The sequence below is a fragment of the Athene noctua genome, chromosome 7 (assembly GCF_965140245.1).
Source record: "Athene noctua chromosome 7, bAthNoc1.hap1.1, whole genome shotgun sequence".
NCBI lineage: Eukaryota > Metazoa > Chordata > Aves > Strigiformes > Strigidae > Athene > Athene noctua.
The window spans coordinates 3,066,539-3,091,749 of record NC_134043.1 but is presented as its reverse complement, the minus strand read 5'-3'; the positions used below and the strand labels follow the sequence as shown (position 1 = coordinate 3,091,749).

The window sequence follows — 25,211 nt, the reverse complement described above, 5'->3', positions numbered from 1 at the left end:
TTTGGTATTACAACAAAATTTAGAATTAAGATCATACATTTTGAATACGTAGACAGCTAAATATGACTTTTATTTAAACAAGGAAATATACTGAGGTCCTCCCATGAAAATAGGAGATGAGAAGATATTTTCAGTACTGCAATACTCTAAAATAAAATAAATGAACAAACATATATTGAATTTCCCCAAGCGCTTTGCACTGGCACGAGCCGAATTCACTGCTGCTCTTTCCACTTGGAGTTACTCATTCCTGTACACGTGCCACTGCTTCCTCAGCGTCTAGGCCAGCACAAGCCTTCCTCCAGCCACAGAGATTAGGGAACCGATCTAGGTTAAGACTAATCCAGCAGAAATACACAAATCGGCTCCCTTATCTGATTCACTGGAGCAGCGTTACCCCTGCGGAGGAGAGGAGCAGCCCGGAGCAGGAGGAGCCTTTCAGCAGAGGGTTGAGTTGGACCCTCTGGCCTGAGTAAGAGGCTACACCTTGGGGATTTCCTTCTGAGGAACAGGAGAAAATCCCAAGTTCCAGGAGAATGAAGAAGAAAAACAAAAATGAGGCGTGTCTATAATTTTCAAGCTGAGGAGCTAACAGAGCCCTGATTTAAGCCAGGTCTTCTGAATTGATCAAGGTTTCGGGTCTACATTGGGGAAACCTGAAAATCCTGTGATTCCCTGTAGTTAGTCCAAGCATAATCATGCAAAGATATTTTCACCAATTATTTAGGCTGGTTATAAGAATAAAATTAAATACTCTGGTTAGGCTGGGTTTATGATTCTCCATCACATATTCAAGTCACGGAATTAGTTGTTAGCTGTGTTTGGTTTTGTTGAAAAATCTACAAGGCATTTTAGGGAAAAATGCCTACAGGTCTAAAATCTACTTTCAATGGTATCTAAGCTACTTTGAGGCTTTTATGTTAATTTTTATGTATGTGTATGTGTGTGACTATATATAGAGGCGTGTATATAAATTAGATATAAATAAGCAAAACTGGGTTTCTTTTTAACAGTTTTAGTTCTCTGAAGTTTTATGGTAGATCTTCTCAAGAATATCTCATTGAAAAGTACTTTTATCCGTTCTCCAACTGTGTAGGCTCTATTTCTACAGCCTTAATTTCTGTGGAAGTGTAAAGCAGTGGAGGATATAGCCAGAGTTGGACCCAACCCTTGGACAGTAGGGTGTGCTTCTGATTTTATATTTATGGTCAGTGGAGAAAGAGGGATCCTTCTAGAGGGCAGTTCAGAATAGAGCTGTGTTTAGGATCAGTTTAGATTATTTTAAACCACACTTCAGACTCTATCTTTTTTAACCGACTACTGAGAGAGCCTATGTAAACTCACCAGTTTTGTTCAGTGTTTGCTTTTCTGAATGAGCCCATGGTTTATTGTGGAGCGAAGCAGTCTGTTAGAGAAGCCCTGCCATCTACGTGAAGCACAGATATTGATAACTTGTCTTTCTGCAAATCTTATTTTAGTACAACACATATTTTATTGCAGGAAGAAGAGGCTTTATCACAAGCAAGCAGACAAAGCAACATAAAGACTTGAAGAAACAGCACTTCTAATTCTTCCCAAAAGTTCAGAGACCCACCAAAACCTGGTGGATTCCCTCCACCAGTCTTCCTGATTTGAGGTAGGTGAATTATCTTTTTGCCACTTCTTCTCTGTCACATATATATGGGTTATAAACAGAGTGATTTCAGATTTTAAAATTGTTTCTTCTGTTTTCTTCAATGTGTCAGAAAATAACGGTGGGCTTTCAGTAGGCTGGTGTTACAGGCAGTGGTTTTTAGCTGGTGGCAATGTAGTGCCACCACTAGAAATTAGGGATATCCTGTACATTTTTAGTATTATGGAAGACGATGCACTTACTAAATATAATTTTGTGTGATTTTTCCACTTAACAAAATAAAAATAGCAATTATTGAAAGTAAAATCAGACAAAACCAGGCTGGATGCTTGTAAACAGGTCTCTCAAATTCTGCCAGTTATTTTCTAGCATGAAGCCTCATGGCTCTCATTTGGGATTAACTCCTCTGGAGGAGCGTTGTTCAGTTATGTTACAGGGTAAATAGGAAGAATAAACAGCCAATAATCAAGTTGATTGGTTTAGAAGAAGTAAATTTAAAACCTACCTGAAGAAGAAAGAGAACTGGCTGCCTGCCATTCTTTCTCTCTGCTCATTTGTGACAGCACACAATTGAAAAATTGTTGAGTTTGTTTCTGTTACTGGAAGATCACTTTTTGGCGTTTTTCATTTTTCTTATGAAAAATAAAGTATCTGTAATTTTAGATACATCAGATACCATAGTTGTAAGAATATTGTACGTATTTTAAGAGATTAGATGGGGACAGGATTTTTTTAATCTGTTAGTACAGACTTGTTATGTAAATAGAAAGCTCACAAAGAGAACGAGACAGCACATGCACTGAAAAAAACAGATGTCTCTTCCCCAGAAATACATTCACCATGAGATTCCTGCGACTTGGTGACAACTCATTGGGAAGTTTATTGTTATGGATATGTATGCAATTGAAAAATAAACATATTGTAGTCACTGTCTAAGTCTTATACTTGTCTCTGAATGATGAACTGATGTTTTCACGTGTGGTGCAGTGCTATTTAATAACAGCAAGGACAGTCTGTGACAGTCATCTTGCATGAAATATCAGACTTCAGAAGTATAAGTGGTTTTTTCAATGTCGTGTGTCCATTTTTTAATTGAAAAAAAATTCCTTTGGAGGTGTTTTGGTTTGATTTTTTTTTTTTTTTTTACAAATGCTTATTTTTAATTCTTTATCACAAAACCTCATAGTTCCTAACAGGCAGAGAAGGATAGGAAGGCTGGTTAAAAGGAGAAGGAGCACAAGACTTTCCAGAGGGGAAAAACAATGCAGAACATATTGAATTAGCCAGAAAAATCCTCTTGGCTTGCCATGTTGGAGCCTTTTGATTATCCCTTGGTATTTATAAAACTATATTCTGTTAGCTGGTCAGCCGTCTCTATGGTGCTAGTAAGTTTGTAAATGGCATATGCATAATTAAGGTAAGGTCTATTTTTCCAGCAGAAACTTTGATTACAGATTCATTTACATGTTTTCATTTCTGTATGCTCAGTATGGACAATTTTTATCCCTAATTTATTGTTACTCTTTTTATTTAGATATTATAAGTTAAAAATCGGGTTATTTATTTGAATTCATTTTAATATGGCTTTTCTGTAGATTTCTCGAGGCCTTTATTAGAAGCTTCTTTTACTGATGCTGCTTCAATCCTTAGTACTGTCCACGTGACCTAGTTATTTTAAGCCCTAGTACGACTTAGGTTTCATTCTTCGGCTATTTCATCCATCTATTGAAATTGTTTCCAGTAAATTAGTTTTACAGTGTTTGCTGTGATTAGCATTATATGCTCAAGGGAAGTTCTTCATGAAAATGTCTCTTATCAATACCTTTCAATGTGTTTAAACATTAATAAATAATTTTGTATGAAGAATGTAATATCCATAGTGAAATTACGATCTAAAATATATTTGTATGCAAATTCTCTAATGGTAGGTTATACCATCTTTCTAGTTGTTTTGTTACTGTAAAGATAAGCTGTGTTATGAAGCCACAGATTCTTATTTATCTGTACTTTTATGAATAACCTGTGTAAAAATGTTCATTCTTTGAAATATTTTACGCAGCTTATATACGGCAGAAACAAGCTAAAAATTTCTGTCATTTCTACAGTTGAAAAATAAATTCTTGTATTTGAATTATGCCATTTATATGTTAGATTTTAAGATGCAGGATTTCTGGAGTAATTTAAAAAGCATTGGCATTCGGCTGCTTGATAAGCTGAGGGTAGTAGCTGAGGCCCATTGGTCAGAGCCCAACCTTGTGAGTCCCGTGGATTCTTCACGGGAGCAAGCTCAGCGTGTCTCAGACGCCAGGAGATTTGTATCATTCTCCTTTCACAGTCTGTCTGACTTTGTGAGTAACCTTTACTGCAGCTCTGTCCGTTGAGTACCCCAATTTTTCACCTGTTAAAAAATGCAGCATTTTTTTTCAGTCGTAGATATATTCAGTATTTATAGCCCTGTGACCCCTTTAATTTGTAAACTCACGGTTTTGTTTGTTCAACGAAGTCGTTTAACCCTTTCAACTGAAGAGAAGAGGCTTTATTTTGCTAATTGCAGTAATACTAATTTTGTTCTTATGTATGTTTTATTTTCTTTTTTTATTTCAATCATTTTAATAATATCTATGAACTGGATGTACCTTGTTAGTATTCTAGATACATAAAAACATTCTCTATTAAGAACAGGTAAGCACTGTAATGTTCAGAAGCATTAAATATATAGTGCTTAAACACAGAAGCTGTCCAGTGCCCCAGTCTTTAAGAAAGTCTAAACATATACTCATAATTTTACAGGGGCATAATTTTCAAAGTGATACTGGTTGGGGAAGAACTTTAGCGAGTTAATAATTATTCTCCCAAGTAGTTTGCATATGAAGAAGCTGTTCACTGAAAGGCTCTTCTGGGAGGGTAAATGCAGTCTGAAACAACCAAGACTCTTTGGTACCCATTTTTACAAAATGTTGTGCCCCAGTTTTGCCCTTAAATTGGGAAGATGCTGATCAATTGGTAACTCAGGTAAATTAGTGGTACAAATAAAGTCAATGAAAGCCAAACTGCAGGTCATCACCAAGACAGTTTTGCTTATGAACTTAACTAAGATACTTTAATAATCATAGTAAATACTGTATTTGGTATTTGCAGCCAGTGTACTTTATGTGACTTACATGTTTATACCCTGTTTCTTTGGTATATCTGAAATTTTTCATTCACATTTTGTATCAACAGGTTTTCTGTTAGGGGAGAAGGTTTTAACAACCACCAAGACATTTACTGGGATTCAAAAAATATTGACTGGCTGTTTGCATCTACTTTAATCAAAGATTTTTATTTTTTTTTTTTTAAATATAAAATCTCCAATAATTCTGAATTTGTTGAATTTGTATTTCTAATCCCTAACTGTGCCCTTACTGAGTTCTCAGACTTTCAGGTATAATGTTTTAAGGGCCTGTGTTAACTCTTTTGGATACGCCTTTAACCTAATGAGCTCCAATCCATTTCACCTCTAAAAGAACTAATTAATTGTCTTAAAGTCCTGCAAAGACCGTTAATTCCTTTCAGTGTCAAGAGACATTGAAAGTGGCACAATCAAAGCCTAGCTAAGCCAGAGCCAGTGGAGGAGTGCAGGTACATTTTGGTGGTGATTGGAAGGAAATGGCTCAACCAGAGGTGGGTGTTATGGAATAACCCAAGTTGTGTTTCAGCTGGGGGTTCACCTCTGCCTGTGTACCTGTGCAAAGACTAATTTAATAGGTCACCAACGATACTCGTGGAACCTTTTAGGTAACCAAGGCCATTTGCAGTATCGTAACTCTTCAAAGTGTAGACTTTGCCTTCATCATTGAAAGTTTTTAGCATGCATCAATATAAGTCAGGTTCTCTGAAGAAGTGACCTTTTTTGTATGCATACTACTTCCATCATAAAAATCCATATACTCGTTTTTATAGAAATCTATTCACTTTTCTGGACAGCGAACCACCATAATATAGTAAAAGGCACCTTTTTTTTTTTTTTTTATCAGTTCCAGTCAGAGCATCCTACCCTTTTTAAAAGTAAATACTACAGTTTATACTACAAAGCAATTGGATAAGGCCTTACAAAGCACTCAAAAAAAGCAAAATAAAAACGTTTGGCTCATTTTTTAATTTAAATAATGCAACTCTCTCAACAGATGTAACGTGGGGTGCCAGAGTTCCTCAGATGAGGGGTGTAGTAAGACAAGGAACCAGCCTCAATGGACATAGCCCACTGTCAAGATCTAAACAGGAGACTATCTAAAGCAAAGCTGAAAGTGCATCAAGAATTTTAAGAAGTCTAAAGATCCCCCAAGGTAACTAGAAGCAAGACCATGAGGAGTAATGTAGGTAAGTATTCAAAAGTAAATCAATGCATTTAGTAAGTTGAGAAACTTTTGATTTTAATATGATAGTTCTATGCTGTGGTAGTAAAGTTTGTTAGAAAATGCGTTTCAAGGAGTATAATACGAAGGATTTGAGCCGATGTTTAAAAAAAAAAATTAACACAGAAGAACAGCAGACTTCTCCAACATTTAATGGTGCGGAAGCAGAAAAGTAAACAATTTAGCGATTCATATCTTTGTACAAGATAGACAGTGCACCCATACGTGGACCTTTTTGATAACAGAACAAAGAAGAAAAAAAGCATTCTTGACCTAGATTTAACAGATTGTATTGAAACAGCATATGAAGCACAGTATTTTAATGGTAAGAACATTACCATTTTGTGACAGTGTGATTCATAGGGAGTATTAGTCATAATTGGTAGTAATATATTTTGACATAATTAAACAATAGGGCTCCAGTTATCTGTATCAGAAAATATGCAGCACCATTCTTGACCTAGATTATATTGTAATAACAAAGTTAGCTGCCTTGCCCTGAGATGAAGCCAGAACTTTACAGTAAAATGTAAAATAAAATGCTCTTATTCTTATACATTTCCATAATCAAAATATAAGGTTATACCATGTCAACAACCAGCAGATGGAGAAAAAGAATGTCCTAGGAAGCTCAAAGAACACGCTAGGAAACTGAGCTATAAATACCAGGCTAATTCCATAGCTTTAAGATTTCTCCAAAGCTTTTTTAAATCCCTCCAGAAAAGACTGAAGAGATCCCTAATCTGAAGTGCCCCAGTTGAAGAAATGTGTACATTTTTATTTTCAAATACAATTACGTTAATCTACAATCGATTGTTCAGACATCTTAATGAATCACTGTAGTGTCTGTACTATATTTGTTGCATCAAAAATAAGGTTTCTGTGCACATGGGTACGTTTTCATTTTTCTTAGTACTTTCTTCTTCAGAGAAAATATAGATTTCTGTCTGATCACTTTTGAACCAATATGTGTAGCATTCCCACAGAATATTTGATGTTCATTTCGAATCGCTATTTTTCTGAGAGCTGTCCCTTTCAGTACAGAGAGCTAACAGAAGAGCAGTCTTCTTTGGTAGGATTTTATGAAAATTTGGAAGATCTTTTGATATTTTTTTCCTTTGCATTTGTAAATCATACCTGTGGAACATAATGTTGTGGCTATATTTAGAATTTTTTTTTTTTCTGGCTTCTGTATTTAATATTCTAAATTACTGAAAGCAGGCCTTCAGGTTTCATGGCCTTCCAAGGAGGATGTTATTCTCGTGTTGTAATTTAATTTGGTGAATCTATGATGTGAACAGGTTCTAAGACAAGTGTCTATAAGAAAACCTGGATTATGATATAATGAATTGTTGAATGTATAAATTCTTTTCTCCATAACGGTGGATGAAGAGATGTATACACTTGTGTTACCGAGGCACTACGTAGTGTTTCCTGTTGAAATTAGGAAAACCAGTAGCTGGGGATGTCATGAGACAGAATTATCATGTAACCATCAAGTGATACTGGTTGGAAGGGATATCTGGAGGTCACACAGAATGCCTGAGGTTGGAAGGGACCTCTGGAGGTCATCATGTCCAACCCCCCTGCTGAAGCAGGGTCACCTAGAGCAAGCAGGTTGTATGTCCAGACAGTCTTTGAAGATGTCCACAGGTGGAGACTCCACCACCTCTCTGGGCACCCTGTGCCCGTGCCCCATCACCCCCACAGTGAAAAAGTATTTCCTGATGTCCAGACAGAACTTCCTACATTTCCATCTGGGCCCTTTACCTCTGTCCTGTTGCTGAACACCACTGAAAAGAGCCTGGTGCCATCTTCTTTGCACTCATCTTCTTTGCACCCCATCTTCTTTGCCATCCATCTTCCAGGTATTCATACACACTGAGAAGATTTCCCCCAGAACCTTAATTTTCCTAATATGTATTCAAAACTTTCCACATTGCACATGTGTCTGCTGCTTGTCCTTTAACTGTGGGTGTTGGAGGTGATTCTGGCTCTGTCATCTCCTTAACCACGTTAGCTAGTTGAAGACAACAGTAAGATCTTCCCTAAACCTTCTCTTCTTGAGCTTCTTCTTCCATACGGATCTCTTCACTTCTTAAAAACATCTCTTACTTTCTGCACTCTTGCTTTGCTTAAGAAAATGCATTAAAAATATTATCTTTTTCAGAAATTTCTGAGCTTCCATGGCATGTTCCCTCTATAAGTTGCAGAGCTTGGGGGGGCGGGGGGAATCACAAATCTTCATTCCAAGAGTGCTGGAAATTTTTTCAGTGTATAATACCAGTGTCTGACACAAGACTCGGGATGTGTTCACTGCTAGTGAGACTGTAGGAAGAATGTATTTTACAGTACTGGACGCTGCCCTTTAAAGAAAATTTGTATTAGGCAGAAGAAGGCAAAGCAGAGCAACAAGCTAGTGACAGATTTAGAAAGCAGGACTGTTAAAGAACAGCTGAAAGGATTGGGTTTGTTTATTCTAGATAAAAAGAGAACACTGTAGGATGGGCACAAGGCTTTAAAAAGATAAGAGGTTTTTATAAAAGCAATGGTGGCTGTTGCTCTGTAGATTTAAAAAAAATGAAAAAGGTAATTTCAATTTCCACAAAGGATAATTTAGCATAGATGTAAAGAGAAAACAGTCCAGGCTTTTTTGTTTTGCCTCATATCTGACTTTAAATATGAATGAAAAACTGGATATTTTACCTATAACTATCATGAAATCTCTGATAAGAAATTTTTAAAAATGCGTAAAGAAGCAGCTTTCAGGGAGTATCTTGGTAATTTTTACCTTCCACCGCTGGCACTGGGCTGAGCAGATTTCTCTCCTGAGATCCCTCTTCAGATCCTCAGTTTCTGTAATTCTGACAGTTTAATTGTGGGATTAGCTTTGTTTTGCTTCTCTGCAAACTTTTTCTATTACCAATAATATACTTCTGTTGAAGGTACGTGGTATTTAAAGTCTTCACGTGTGGCGGTTTTCATTACAAAAAGTGAAGCAAAGGACCTTTTTTCCTTAAACAAAATGCTTTGGAATGCTTTGAAAACCTCTTCTTTAAAATGGAGTGAAATACAATTTCGGTGACCTTTGGAAATTTGCCACTGATTTCCTTGAATTCAGAATTCCATTGGGATGGTAGGCTGAAGCATAACGTAAGAAACCAATACATGCAGAACAAATGTGGGAAGCCGTCTTACCTGTCTGTAGCTTGAATTTGTATTTCTTAGGGGTTTTTTTTTTCTGCCAAGAGTTTATGGCATTTGTTCACGACACTAATGGCTTTGTTTATGGAGGGGGGTTTTGTGACAGAATATATTTGTCTTACTAAATGAATTTCTTTTGATCAAGCTTTAAATATATTGTGATGAAGAGCTGACTAAATGGTTCTTTGCCTACATTTTTTCCAATAGCTCACTTTTGGAGCATGGTGCCAGAACATGCTAAATATCTGTTTTACATCCCTACTGTCTGCATTTCCAGAGAGATTTTTCAAGCCTATTCAGTGAATAAAGAACTGCTGGAGTTTTAAGTTAGTATCTGGCACAACACATCGTCCTTCAATTGGGATGAAGTAGTGCGTTTTCTAGGTTCTCATCTTTTTTTGAGCTTTGTTCTTCAACTCTTGGATGTACGGCTTCCTTAAAGGGACACATGGTTTTAATTTCTAGGTGCCTGTGGCCCTTACTCTCATTTTTCTTTTCACTGCTTTGATGAGCTGGTGGAAATCTCTTACACTTGTCAAGCTTGAATGTGATTCACCCTTTTGTTTAGTTCCTTCTGAAGAGAATCAAACCTTTTTTTATCTAGCTTAGCATACGTGCAGTCTATTGCACATGCAGTAAAATCAGGTTTTATAGCACATCCAGTGAGCAAAGCCATGGATACCTGGCAGGGCAGAGTTGAGCTTCGTTACCAACTACCATCTTGCTCTACATTAAACCTAACGATGGCAAAACACCTCCAAGAAGAGTTTCACAACCCCTGTACTGAAGTAGGGAATAGAATGCTTTTTATTATCATAAAAACAAATGTTTCATTTTCTCAGAGCCAGACTACAGCCTTCACAGTTTATCAGACAATGAAATATATCCTTATTAAAGTGTCAGTTTGAATGTATCTGATAATTGTTATGTAAAAATTCAACGCCAGAATCCAAAGACACTAAAATTTAGGTACTTTGCTCATTTTAGTAGGCTAAAAATACCTTGGCTTTCTTAAAAGTAAATCTTTGAGTGAAGGGGATGGGAGAGCCAGACAGGAAAGGGGTTTTTCACTCATGAAGCACAAAATCTTACTTGAAACTAGTGGCATGTAGAACATTTATCATCTCTGTTTCCGGAAGACAAATTAAACTTTAGTAGAGTAGATTTTTTTTAAAAAAGAAGTTGTACATTAGCATTTTCGTAAATATTGGATTTTTTTTTTTGTCTGTGCTCATGGTATTTTATGGAAGTGAAGTGTGTACAAAATATGAAGTAGAAACAATTATTTCAGAGTTTCAAAGGAGGAATAATATTGTAAGAAACCTCTCTGATTAAGTGTTTATAAATACGAGGAAATAATTACGAATAATTTAATATTGAAATCTTAACATCATAAGTGGACTGTATTGCTTATAATTGCTTATCTTCTGTTTCAACTCATTCTTTATTTTTCAGCTTGGAATGAACAAGATGAACATATCCACCTGCAATCTAATGCTTAATGAGGAAAAAGGTCAGGCTATTTTTTTTTTTTTTTTTTTTTTTTTTAAATCCTGTGCCCCACTGTTAATTAGTATATTAAAAAATGCCTTATATGTGCATTACTTATTTCATAGATCTTAAACCAAATGTGATGTTTTCATATGAGGGTGAGAAAGAATATTTTTAAATCAAATGGTATATTCATAAAAGAGCTGACTCAGACCAGTGTAAGTAGAAAAAGAAGCTATAGAAGGAAAGGTCATTTATACAAATCTTCAGAGAGATTCATTTAAAAAATGATTAAACTTATACGTAATGGACCTCTTGTATATCAAGAAAGAAATGTTTGTCATCATTTTCATGGAGTGAAAGCATTTAAAAGGATTAAAATCACCCACCTCCTTTTTATTCAAAATATCCTTGAACTTCCGAGTCCTCTTTTAGGAAACAGAGAGAACTATCTCTTAAGTAAAACAGCGGGGCCAAATTCTCCAAATGCTTACACATTCAATTAGTGAATCACTGAAAGACAGTAAGTAATAATCTGCTAATGCCAGGGATTCATCTATCATACTGTACAGGTTTGTAGCACACCAGATTTCAGAGAGGCAACCAAAGCTCTCAAACACTATTACATTTATGCCAGATAAGGCTGTAGAATTTGCATTAAGGTGTCTGAATAGCTGATTTTTATGTTATAATATTTTTTTAATATCTTAAGAGTATTTTCATTAGGGAAATTGCTGAGTAGAGATACATAATTCAGTAAACAATTTAAAAAATAGTGCTTGGAGAAGAAATTCCATGTGTCTAAAAATAGTATAGTCATGTGACATTACTTTGGCACAAAAGCATAATTTACAGGTTTAATTTGCAATCCCACTATGTTTCTGACATTCTCTCACACAGAAATTCGGTCTGAATTATTCAAATGATTTAAATATTGCTGTGTCCTGAACTTCAGGTGCATAATACAAAGGAGGTTTATCTAGTTTGTTGAGACCTCTACACTGAAGATAGGGGAGTATGATTTTCATTTTTACCATTTATTGCTTAATTTTTGATATTGCAGTGCACAGTTAATGGAGATCTGGGGCCAATCCAGTAATTGGTATGCCCATAGCTCGGAGCCTGTCATGATATTTCTAGCACTCTGAGGTTTTTTTTCTTTTTTTGAACTCCTTAAAATCTAAAATCTGATTGAGTCTTTCTGTGTAGGTTTTGAAGTAGTTACATTTAGATACTATTTTCTTTTAAAATTAACTTTTTTGTTTTCAGAAATTTCTATTTCCCTCCTAATCAGTACGTCAATAATGTACAGCAAAGCTGTCAAGTAGAACTGAACATTTACAAATAGTTATTACCTATTTATTTTCTGCATCTATTTATTGGATACCTTAAGAATATTCTGTATCAAATTTTCCTTAAAACCTTATAATCTTCATTATAAAACTATAAATAATAATTTCAGATTTTTGGAAGCCCGAAACATGAGAATTGAAAGAAGTTTGTTATTAGTTTGTTCATGTGCTTGGATCTCCTTTTGAAGTAATTATAACTTTGATCTGAAACTTTAAAATATTTATAGCTAAATAATTTCATAATAATCGGTGTGTTATTTTAGAGTTTTAAGTTTATGTTAATTTTAACTTTTTTGGATAAATGTGAATGCCTGCAGTGGTCGCTTTCTAATGAGTCTGTAGCAAGAGCCATCCCACTGTGACAAACCAGATTTTTCTCTATTATTAACCTCTTCTGTTGTGGGAGTTGGTCTTGGAAGGTCTGAATTTTCTCTCTTGTAGGCGCAGGTTGCTTTTTTCTTCCATATTTTGTAGTCACCTTTTTCTTGATGCAGAGTCATGGTAACTTTCCCTGATAGACTCTTGTAGAGCTTTATAGTTTCTTACAGAGGTAACAGAATGACAGTGGAAAAGTTTCAGTGTTATAACCATGAAAGATACCTGAAGCCACACAGAATTACGATTTACTCATGCTTGTTCCAAAATACTAAATTCTGGAAAAGCATTACCTCAACAAAATCAAAATACTTCTAAGAATTGTGGCTTTCTTCTGGCAAGATGGGTTTTGGAGGAGACAGAAATTCCTATTTGAACAAAACTGGAAGGGGACCCAGAAAAAGTGTCATTCCCAGTTGCAGAACTGATACGTACTGATGATGCATCATCGCTGGGTGATGCAGAAGAACTGAGGAAAAGCTGTTCAGAAAAAAGATTCAAGTGTCCTTTCTCCTTATATTGGTAGAAAACCTCATCCTCCAGAATGCTCAGCTAGGGACCTTGCTTGGCAGCTCTTCTCTGCTATGGGATACTTCACCTGCTGTCTTGTTTCAGAGATTAAAAAACTAACCAGTTTGTGTAAGATTGTTAAAGCTTCATGCCTGCGGATTGAAACAAGACCATTGAAAAGGAAATGTATGAATAGCTTTTGGCCGTTTTAAAACAAACAAACAAAAAAAAAAAAAAAAAGGAGAAAACATCCAAGTGCATGTTTGCTTTTCCTAGATTTGTGGGTTGCTGGAGATGGACATAGTATATTCTAGAAGTTCCTCATTTCATTAGACGAGTTCCCCTAAAGTGAAAAAATGGATATAATAATGTTTCTTCACTTGTTATTAACATATAGGTTAGTAATATTCTGTTTTGTAATATTCTCAAAGAAAGGTTTTGATAATGGGGACGTGATTTTTATCTACAGAATAACTTGGTTGATTTAGATTGCATACCAAATACCAGTTGTCTTTTCTAAAACATCTGAGTGCTTACGTTATTTTGACAGTAAAGTAGGCCTGTCTCACATGCACACAGTTTTGACCTATTTCCCTCATAAAGAAAAAAATTAATGTGGTGGAAGGCCTGAAAGACCATTATGACTCTTCTGTATTCTTCTACGGACTCTATCGGGTGACTGTTGTATTTATTAAATTCTTATTGAGTCGACAGAGCTGAGGCTTAAAAAGAAAATCCTTTTGTTTCCTGCCATCTTTTTTGATTGTTGTGTATCTCCGTTCTGCTTTTTTGTCAAAACCCTTTTAGAGATGCAATGTGTATGCATACGTGCACATGTGTACACAAAGGCAGTTCTTGAAAGGATGTACTTTCTCCATTCTTTCATTCGAATTGAAAACCTCTGGGAGTTACACAGATAGATGTGTTAAAAGGCAGTTGTACTTTGAGGAGGTTTCAGGGTTTGGTACTACACATACACCAAACAAAGAGTCATAAAAGCATGGTGCTCCTCCCCAGTCCAGCCATTGCCTTGGACAACTCTAATGGCACAGTTAAATCTCCTAAACTGAAGTTATCCTGCAGCTCCACAAACTCCTGATTTTTACCTGTACTATGAGCAGGAAGGATATCGGATGTGAGGTTACAACTTCTGATTGGTTAACAGCATGCTGGACCAAAATGTTCCAAGAGAAGACATTCATCTTTTGTGCTCTTAATGATCAGGTAGAATATGTGACCATAAATCAGTCTTGCTCCGTGAGAATCTTTTCCTTATTGTTTTGTACATGTAGATTCACACAATCCCAGAATCATTCAGGTTGGAAAAGCCCCTCGGGATCATTGAGTCCAGCCCTCAGCCCGACTCTACAAAGTTCTCCCCTACCCCACATCCCCCACAGCTCATCCCAACGGCCCTGAAACCCCCCCAGGGATGGGGACTCCACCACTTCCCTGAGCAGCCTATTCCACTGTCTGATCACTCTTTCTGGGAAAAATTTTTTCCTAATGTCCAGTCTAAAACTCCCCTGTTGCAGTTCAAAATTCCTAAATAGTTCTGAAGTGACTCCTTTGGTCATCTCTTCTGGCAGTATAGGACTCCAAATACCCTAGGGTTCTGTCCATGCAGGCGCAGGTAGGCAAGGCTGGCTGAGCTGGGGCATGTCCAGTGGGCTACTGGTGAAGGTCGTTGACTGTGGATGTAGAGACAGGTACAGTCACCTGGACTCTTGAAGTTTTTTTGCCGTTTATGAGTGAATTTATCCAAATAACTCCTATTTTATAGAGTGGTTAAATTGGGGGCTTCCGATCTTCAAAAGTTCTACAGCATCAAAAGTGGTATATCTTAGGGATACATAAGCCTTGTTATCGTACATTATAAAGCTATCCTTGATACAGTTCAAAATAACTCAATACGAAGGTGGCGGGACTGGTATAAATTGATTCGGCACTAGGGCAATTTAAAATGTATCATTTTAATTAAGTCATTCGGTGCAGATCAATTTTCTGGTTGTTGCAATGTATTCTCAATACTCTGTATTTACGAGTAAGATGAAGATGTCTGTCTCAAACCAAAGGCTGGAGTATATCATGTATACAGCTGTATTATAGTCCTGGATAGCAATACAATGAGATAAGATTGAAGGCAGAAAGGTTTCCTTTATACTTCAGGCACATTTGTTTGTTGAATCACTCACCTAAAAATAGGGCTTCATAAAGTATTCAATACCATCTAATTAGTCAAGAGAATGCTTCTTTTCAAAATGGAGAAGCATTCCCAAAAAGTGATGCAACACTTGTATCTAATTAGATGATACAGGAGAATCCTAACTAATTGCTTTGATAGACTTAAGCAGATTAATAATGTGCAAGAGGCAACTAAATAAAAACCCATTTTAACTCTGCGTGGTTTGAAAATAACATTTTTTAAGAAGCTAAAACTTCCTGATAGTTCGAAAACTCCCAAGACCGTGATTTGAGGGCAATTTCTATTTCTGAATGTATTTTGTTGTTTTTTCTTGTGATAGAAAGGAAAGCTTAGGAAACGAGATTGCAATTTGTATCTATAAGCAGCGTTTTGTGTATGTTCTAAGTGTTTGCAAGACTTTATACACAAAATCTGGTCATTCCATAAATAAGCACTGGGGTTTTGTGCATCAGAGAGGCAGTCACTGATTGTAGACTCTTAAGTAGCCCTTGTGACACATGGAATTGTTAGACTCGCTTAAAAGTTCAAGTAAGAAAAAAATACTGGAGCATCTTTGCAATATTTGACTGTCAAACTTTGTCTTAATTGGCTTTACATCAATATATTAATAAAATAAATGCAATATTGGTGTTTGTATCGTATGTGATAGATCTGAATCCAGACTATTAGTATCTAATTTAAGTTGGTTTTTACTTTGTACCAAGTTTTCTATTTCAGCACTTGACTAAAAGATTGTTAAAGTAAACATTAACAGCTGAGTGTGCAAAGAGGCTTCCTAAAATGCAACATTTCAAAAAGTGAGACAGTTGCATTAAAAATTGAAAACATACTTAGAGCGTATGAAAACTACGGAGAAATTTTCCAGGGGTTTGAGCTGAAGGGGGGAAACAATTCAGTGTAATTTTGCATAGTTCTCCAATGAAATATTTTTAAGCATATTGTAATGAAACTGGACTGCAAAACAAATCTAAACAGCATGTCTTGGCGCACAGAAAAAAGAAGTAATTGATTTAGATGTGGAAAGTTGTGTTGCTCGTGGTGAGATAACATGAGTTGTCTGGAGTTGTTACGAGATTACAGAGACGAGGTATTTATTATAGGAGTTGATGAAAATCAGGCCTTTGGATAGAAGCCAGTGTCCAAAATACTTTGGATTTTGTCCAGAATCCAAATACTTTCTGTCCCAATCCAAAGTATTTCAGATAGAACACTTTGATGGAGAAGGGGGAAAGGGTATATCAAAAGAGACAGGATTTTTCTGCAATCCAGTTAGAATATTCTGGACTGGTAAGAAATGTAGAGGTTTGAGTAGCAAATAGATGCTCTGTGTGTCAGAGCATTCACAGTCAGACTGATCCCCAGTAGGATTTTAATGTCTTTTTTCAGTCACAGAACAGTCTGCTACACCTAACGAAGCAGTGCCACTGTCCCCTCCGGTTGTCCCCTTACACTTGCAGCTTCTCATCTAGGCTGCTTTATCATATAAAATGTGTTATGAAACCAGCCTACGGCAGCGATAGGGTGAAAAAGAGCCAAACCCAGCCTGGTTTAAGTGACTCTCATCTTCTTTTTCACTGCTATCTTCCTTAGCTCCGTTTTCTTTGTTTGGCTGATAACCAGTTATTTGGAAAATGCAGAGGATGCCCTTTGTTGAACCAGATTTGAGAGGTTTAACTCGTTTTGGAGAGACCTGTACTATGCTTAACTTCTCTGTGATGTTATGCAGTTAAATAAAATAACACATGACAGCTGTGCATGTGCAGTTTAGTGAAGGATTTCTATACCAAAACATCAATGGCAACCTCTTACGGTTGCCATTTGTGCCTAATAGAAAAGTGCAATAGTTACAATATATACTGGTGGGCCTGTGTGAACCTCATGGAGTTCAGCAAGGCCAAGGGCGAGGTCCTGCCCGTGGGTCGGGGCAATCCCCAGCACAAATCCAGGCTGGGTGAGGAAGGGCTGGAGAGCAGCCCCCAGGAGAAGGACTTGGGGGGTTGGGGGGTGAAAAACTGCCTGTGAGGCAGCAATGTGTGCTGGGCTGCACCCAGAGCAGGGTGGGCACAGGGCAAGGGGGGGGATTCTCCCCCTCTGCTCCGCTCTGGGAGACCCCCCTGCAGGGCTGGGTCCAGCTCTGGGGCACCAACAGCAGAAGGACACGGACCTGCTCCGGCGGGGCCAGAGGAGGCCACGGAGATGCTGGGGGGGCTGGAGCCCCCCTGTGAGGACAGGCTGGGAGAGTTTGGGGGTTCAGCTGGGGAAGAGAAGGCTCCGGGGAGAGCTTAGAGCGGCCCCCCAGGGCTGAAAGGGGCTGTGGGAACGGGGGGAGGGACTCGTCATCAGGGGGAGGGATAGGATGAGGGGGAACGGGGTTAAACTGACAGAGGGGAGATTTGGATGAGAACTAAGGCAGAAATTCTCCCCTGTGAGGGGGGTGAGGCCCTGGCACAGGCTGCCCAGAGAAGCTGTGGCTGCCCCCTCCCTGGAAGGGCTCAAGGCCAGGTTGGACGGGGCTTTGGGCAACCTGGGCTGGTGGGAGAGTTGGAACTGGATGATCTTTAAGGTCCCTCACAACCCAAACCATTCTAGGATTCTATTGCTTGCAGTTTGTGGAAATCTACAGAGAACTGTGCTGGAGTTTAGTGGAAAAAAAATCTGACTTCCATGAGCATTTTCCTATAAATCATGGCTAGTTACCCACTGATTAGCTGTGTACTTCTACATGGCTAGTTACACACTGATTGGCCGTGTACTAAGAAGCTTCCAGGGAGCCATAGCCCTCTTTTCTGTAATTCGTTGCACACAGGCACATCAGTGTGTCCTCACAGCCCCCAAGTTGCATATGAGCACAGTAAATTACAAGAAAAATGGTCAAACTTCCATGATGTGAATAGCATTGTTCACTGTTTTCTGCTTAGGGTGAGTGTGGTGTTTGAAGTATTTTTATATCTGGGGAAAAATGGAAAATGGATCATCATACCTGTACTCTTGATTCATTTTTCTTTTTTTTTTTACATCACTCAAATCCTTGTGTTAGTTTACAATTCTTTAAGTGTCCTTAAGAAAAAGTCATACAAACAATAAACTTTGACTGAAGGTCTATGATTGAAGCAGCCATTTTATCCCAATTCACTGTACTGAGTAAAAAGATTTAAATAGTTTCCACAGACAAAGCAGTTAAATGAATTCTTTTGCCTCTTTTTATACTACTTCAAGCTATGTGCAGTGCAGAAAAACGGTTTATCTGATTAGATGATGATAAGTATTAGGGTGGTGATGGAATGGGATGTTAGCTGAGGCAGAGCAGTGCAGAACCAGTAGAAATATAAGGTTACTTCAAAGTGTCTCTCGCTGCTTGTGCAAAAAAGAAATTGATGGCTATTATTTTCTCATAATGGATCCAGTGCAATTGCCCTAAATAGCAACATGAGCCACAGCAAGACCGGGCTAAGAGATGAACAACCTTCTCTGCACTATGTGTTTGCAGTATTTTTAATATGCATTTTCCGATTTTACTGTATTACAGAAAGTTAATTCTCATTAAAAATAATAGGGAAATTATTTACCTGTTTTAGCCTTACATGGGATCTACAGTAAAAATGCCAATGCAGCATCCATCAGTAATGCTGAAACTTGAAGGTAAATTCTGCCTTGGTTTTGATAAAACTTGCTACCTTCTTAATCAGGCTAAAACCAGTCAAACACCAAAAACTTCTAAACTGAAAACCTGAGAGAATCTTGATCTGTTGCCAAGTGCTCTCCAACATCCTATTTCTCTGTACAAGATTTAGAGATTAAAGGATAGATGGTTTTCATATGAGAGGTGGAAGGGTGTTTCATGTGACATTCACTCCTCTACCCTTCACTAGTACTCAGTCACCTCCCCACTGTCAGCGAGCAGAATCTCATCCTAGTCTCCTTATTCCTTCCCCAGTTTTGGTCAGCCAAGGTTTACATCACAGAATCATCAAGGTTGGAAAAAGACCTTGAAGATCATCTAGTCCAACCATTGACTTCACACTGACATCCTATTGGAATGCTCCAGAATGTAGGAAAGTTCAAAGTGCAAAACAGTGCCAGGCTATTCTAGAAGGCTTGATCCTACAGAAAATCACTTTCTTTATTCTGAAAAATCACACTCTATTCTTCAGGTTTCAGCACCTTAGTCAAGGGGGTATGTCCAGCCATGTCCTTTCTAATCCACATCCTTCTTGCAAATATCATGGCTATTTTTTTTTCCCTTTATGTAGCGTTTTGAACTTTACATTTTTAAGTAGCACATCTAAGGAGAACGTACTGCATAAGTGTACTTAAGGGAATATTTTCAAGGACTATATTTATGCTTTCCTTTAGTGGTCTTGAAGGAAGGAGCTGTTATTACTGTTAAATATAGAAGTAATGTGTTGTTGGTACAGTTGTTGCAGAAATATTGTAGGATCCTAAGACTTTATGTTCCATTTCTATCTTGGAAAACCTTTTCTTATTAAAATCAGTCAGGTCTATAGTTAACATTTACTATGTTTTAAAAAGTTAGCATAACATTAGTATTAGGAGTAAGGCAGAATTGATGATCGATTCCAAAGAAAACCTGTTAGTATTGTTACTACAATAGTTACCAGTGTCATCTTACGTCTGAGTTCTAGGATTGTGGTTTTTTCATATTTATTGTTTCAATCATGTATTCCATGTTTGTCTCACCTCAATAAAATGTTCAATCTTGAGTTAAGTCTTACCCAGTCAACCTGAAAAACTGTTTTGGGGGAATAACACAGTTCTGAACTTCTTTCATGAAGATTTGCTCATACAATATAATCATGTGAGGGAAATTACTGCTTATGATATTCAGATTGTTTCATAGGTATTCTGAGATCAGTGCATTGATGCTGGCTTTTCCCTTTTTATTATACAATTATTTTGTAAGATGATTATTTTAATTTAGACTAAATGCAGGGTTTTTCCATTTTTATGGATATCAAGCCTACAAGCGGCTTCCTTTGCATTAAATTCGTTCAGTTTTATAAACAGTTTTTAAAGGGCATTGATTGAGCTAGTCATCTGTTGATAATTCTGAACAGAAGCATATGTGAAACTATTCAGTTAAAAGATACATCCCTTAATTCACCCAAACTGTATGTTAACTATTTAATAACATTTGCACTCTTGGAGCTTTTGAGATGTATCTCTATCGCATCCACATAGAAATAGAATATGCTAGCAGGATTATATTTACCCAAAGCCTTATTTTGATGGTTCTATTGACATTTAAAATTTTGATTCGAAGCTCTTTAAATGGATGCAGCTGTTTACATCTTCACGAGTTACTGAACTGGGCGGAAAGACTTCAGAAAATGGCTCATGTGTTTTCTATCTCTATTTTGCAGGCTGTTTTATTGGAGCCAGGGAGTCATGAAAGAAACTCAAGACGACCACTTGGATAATGAATGGAAGATAAAAAGAAAACAAAAAGAATGTGGCATATAAAGGGTATAATACCTGGAGGTATTAGATCTGACTCATATTTATAAAAATGAGACGAGCTTTCACAAAATACAAGTTATCTTAGTCATCAAGCTTGGAGCCATGCTGTTGAACTAGAAATTCTCCTTTTCCCCATTCTCCTTTCTGACAGGTAACAAAGGATTGGTGAATTATGGTTTTCCCAAGTTGGAAGCACTAATTTTTATCTATATAGTTCATCCTTATGAATATATAAGGAGTTAAACATTGCATATTTAATGTGGATTATAATGGGAAACTGACTCATTAACAAAAATGGCCACTTTTAAGGACTTGGTTTCAAACTGAGCTGGAGCCTCCCAATGCACTTTGTACAGTTTGGGGAAAGGTGTACTGAATGGCCTTCTTTGGGAGGCCATGATGACATGTAGTAAAAGGATATCATCTTACTGTTGATATCTTTGAAGACTCATAAACAGAAACAGAAAAATGAATGGTGGAAAGGAGTGTGACGGAGGGGACACGGATGGAGGGCCACCAGCAGTGCAAGTTCCCGTTGGTTGGCAGCGACGGGTGGACCAAAGCGGAGTGCTCTATATCAGGTGAGCTTATCTGAGGGGGTTCCTGCTTTTCTTATCGTCGTACTTTTGCCAGAACGTGTGGTGAACGAGTGACTCATCTAATCTTCTTGTACTCCAAAACTTCAAGGGCTTGTTGTTTGGGAAGTGCGAGATTTTTTTGATTTTTTTTTTTTTTTTTTTTTTTTTCTGCTGATACTAGTGGAGTCCACTTCTGTCAGTTTGTGCCATTTGCATGCGCTTGACGTACTCTCAGATCTGATATTGCTTGGTCTTGAAAATTTGATAATCCTTACTATACATTTTGCTTTAGGCATGAATAGTTCTTTATTACTTATTATTGTTGTATGGGTTTTAAAGCTAAGCAGTAGCAGATTTAACCTTACTTAATATCTTTATTATTCAAACCTTTTACAATGACGCTAACCAGAGGTTTAGTTACATGCCACATCCGAGATGAGGAGAAATCTCTGCTGGTTTTTGCCTGCTCCAAGATGCATAGGCATTGCCTTTTCCTTGCAAAGGCTTTTTAGAAGAGCCTTTGCTGGTGGAATTCAAAGCAGCAATCGGGCAGTTCAAAGCAGGTAAGGTAGAGTAGGACTTGCTTCTTCTGTCAGCCACAAGCCTTCAGCTCAGTTCCTTCAGTGCCATGCAGCTTCATCCTCACATTCTGTAGCTCTTCTTCCCTAAGTTCTTTTCTGGATTTATGTTCCAGGTCTTCATCATACTTACTTGTTTTTCCTACTCTCCTTTGAAAGGAAATTTAAGTGGTGTAACTGCTTAGCTGCAGAAAAGATGTGGGTTTGTATGCCCTGTGAAGGTTCTGTGTTCAGTGTCACTGACATTCTCCAGCAAGATTTACTTCTATGGATTCCCCACATTTCTCATGTAGAAAAAACAGGAACACAAGCCCAAATCCCAAGTTTTAGGTATTGCATTTGTTTATTTTGTTAGCTTATTGGATTTTTTTGCTTTGCTTCACCCTGGAACAGTCACAAAGAAATGTATTGAAATTACTATTAAATTAACGTGTTCAGACAAACAGACTGTAAATTAAATGTTATTGGAAAAAAAGATCAAAGTTAGTTTTAACAAAACATCGGTACATCAGCTTTACATCACAGAAGTCTAAATGATTATCAGTCTGTTATTTGCTTAATCTTATTCCACTATTCTCTAGTTAAAATAACCACTTCTTCACAACCCTTCATGTATTACCAATACAAAATTCTTTAATGAATCAAAGCATACTCCAATTTTACACAAAAGTACCATAAAAGATCAAATGCATTCCAGGATTTCTTGTCTATATTTTCAATTAGCAGAATCAAACAAAATCCATGTCAGTGATACGCATGTCAAAGATAAATTGCCTTCCCCTTGTATTTCTCATTACAGCTATAATTTACTGGGCCTCTGCCTTAGTTAAAAATCAATGAGAAAGAAAAAGTTGTGGGTTGTTTAGTTGGTTTTTTTTTCCTATCATCTCTATATCCAGGCATCAGGACATACAACGCTTCGGTATTTTTATATTCCTGATGATCCTACCTGCTTTTGAACTTCATTTTCTACAACTGTAAGAAGCAGGCTGCAAAGTTTGTGCTGCTTCTTCAACCATGTGTCTTACATGTTTATAAACTAGTGAATTTTGGTATAATTCTGGCAATTGTTTGTTTTTCTGTCTTCTTTTGATAACACGTCTTCTCTTTGTTCAGGGGGACTTTTTTAATATTTCTGTTCTGAATTGCCTCACACAAAACACTGTTTTTATTCTAGTTGACCCTATTAATCAAGCTTACCAGTTGCCTTTTTCAGCTTGGAGAAGTTTGTATTATTTCTGCCCTCTTCCCAAGTTTTGCCCATATTTTTATTTTTTTTTTTTCTCTTTAATCCAATGGTTAATTATCTGGTTGCCTTCTGTAACTCATTCTGATTAAGGAAAGGCATTTAGTGTGGTCTACAGCTCTTACATTCTTATTTGGTGCAAAGCCCAGAGTAGGATATGTTGGCTGGAAAGGATGGAAGTCAAATAATCCAACCTCCTGCCTGACGTGGAGCATCCTCCGTCAGGTCAACCCTTGGTTTCACCAGCTGCATTTTCAAGGATTGAGTTTCCAGAACCTCTCTGGGTAACCTGCTCTACTGCTGCACTGCCCTTCTGAAGGAACAACCACCTTGAAAATACAGCATTTATTGCGAGAATGAAAGGTCAAACAATATTGACTCAAAAGCTATCCAAGGGAAAATTAGTGTATATATTAAGATCTGACATGATTTAACTAGAATAGATGATCCCAGCTGAATAAGGACTCATTCTCTTTGTGCTTCCTTATAGAGCACGCATGCTTTCCTATCAACTGTCAACGGTTGCTTTGGATTAAATCCATTAATTAACTAGTTGTTATTACCTGGTAAAAGCACTGAGTTGAGTCTCGGCGCTTTTCTTAGTAAAACAGTGCTGCTGCCTTAAAGTAGGACCTAAATCTCTTCTTCAGCTTACTGTGGGTGAATAGTCATCAGTGGAATAAACTGAGAAAAGCTCTTTAATAGCAGGAACAGATTTCACAGCTGTCTGTAACAGATCCCAATATATTTTGTAATTTGCTCTTTCTTGTTTCTTTGGGAGACCTAAAATTTCTGGATGACCTCAGTGCTGAAAAAAACCCCTGGTAGTTTCTCATAAAGGAAGCTGTGGATTATTCTTTGCAGTATAGAAGTATGAGGGAATTTGTGTCCACAAAAGATATTTTGCAATTACATAGTCAGGAACAAGGCAGAAAGAAAAAACATCGGGCGTTTTTAAAATTTTGTTGTTTCTTCGGGACAAACAACCATGCATATATGTGCAGGAGGGCTGCTGAATCCCAGATATAACAGATTCAGTGGGCTGATCTGTGCATTCCTGGTAAGCCTGAGTACCCAGACTTGCCTTTGCACCCCCTGATCACTGGTGCAGTACGTGTGTGCCTTACAGGTCTGCTGTTTCCAGGCTCCTATATCTGCTCCTGCCTGAACTGGGTACATGTGCCCAGGCAGACTGCACGTCAAGGAAGGTTATTTAAAGTTGCTTTCTTCTAGAAACGGGGAAAAAAAAAAAAAAAAAAAAAAAGAATTCTGATGGTATAGCTTTACTCTTGCTGCTCAGTAGGCATTTTTTACTAATGCAAATAAAACGGCATCCTGACTCCAGAGCATATTCCCAGGGACGCCATTTAACGCAAGATTTTTCAGCGTCACAGAAAGTGGCCGTGGAGATTTTTGCATGTAGATGGGAAAGTGGAGAGCAAGTGCCAATCTGAGTTTCTCCTGTGGGAAGCATCTTCAAGTATGGATCTCGCCTGGGATGAGCAGTTGCTTCTGTGTGGGAGTCAGGACAGGTTGGGAATGTCCAAAGGGATCAGCCAGCACTGGAGGTGTGGAGCCAAAATACTCGCTGTGTTAAAATGTGATAGTGGTAGCATCGTGGTTTAACCAGTCCATAGCTGAAATGAAAATAAATAAATTTTTTAAAAAATAAAGAGTAATTTCCTTTACTCCCCAAGTATTTCAATTTAAGGCAGCGAGGTTTGACTTTCTGACCTATCTATCACTTCATTCCCATACCCTTATTTTCAGATTGCTGTTTTATGTTGCTTACCCTCAGAACCATCACTGTTACACATGCAACCTGGGCAGTTCTCCCTAAAATAATTATTTCAGGGCGAGTCTGGTAAATAAATTACTTATTTAAACCATCAGCGTAACTTTAAATGTCACTTGCTGATGTTGTTTTATATGTGACTTGGTTCTTCTGCAAAATGAGGTGATTGTACATTGGGTTTTAAGTATGAAGTTTATCATAGTTTGGAATTTTGACTCTTGGCTGCTTTCGTGATCCAAACTATTCCACTTAAGCTGTTTTTGTTAAAATAAGGGCTATTTACAGTTGCCATTACGAACCAGTGTTTTAGCCAGTCCTCATAAATTATTGTATTCTCTCCCTGATAAACAGTTTAGATGGCTAAGTAATAA

The 25,211-nt window shown here is 37.4% G+C and overlaps 1 protein-coding gene across 8 annotated transcripts in view; it reads left to right on the top strand.

Annotated features, from left to right (window-relative positions):
- MBD5 (methyl-CpG binding domain protein 5) overlaps positions 1-25,211 on the top strand; it is a 150,406-nt gene that overhangs the window by 79,156 nt on the left and 46,039 nt on the right. For 4 of the 8 annotated variants that reach the window (XM_074910101.1, XM_074910102.1, XM_074910100.1 and 1 more), the window contains exons 3-6: positions 1,501-1,636; positions 5,800-5,992; positions 10,687-10,744; positions 20,547-21,224. In XM_074910101.1, coding sequence (XP_074766202.1) covers positions 21,112-21,224 — 113 coding nt within the window. In that variant the 5' untranslated portion in view covers positions 1,501-1,636; positions 5,800-5,992; positions 10,687-10,744; positions 20,547-21,111. Of the gene's footprint in view, positions 1-392; positions 473-1,500; positions 1,637-5,230; positions 5,297-5,799; positions 5,993-10,686; positions 10,745-20,546; positions 21,225-25,211 lie in introns of those variants that run through there. The other 4 variants (XM_074910097.1, XM_074910095.1, XM_074910098.1 and 1 more) reach the window with 4 other exon arrangements.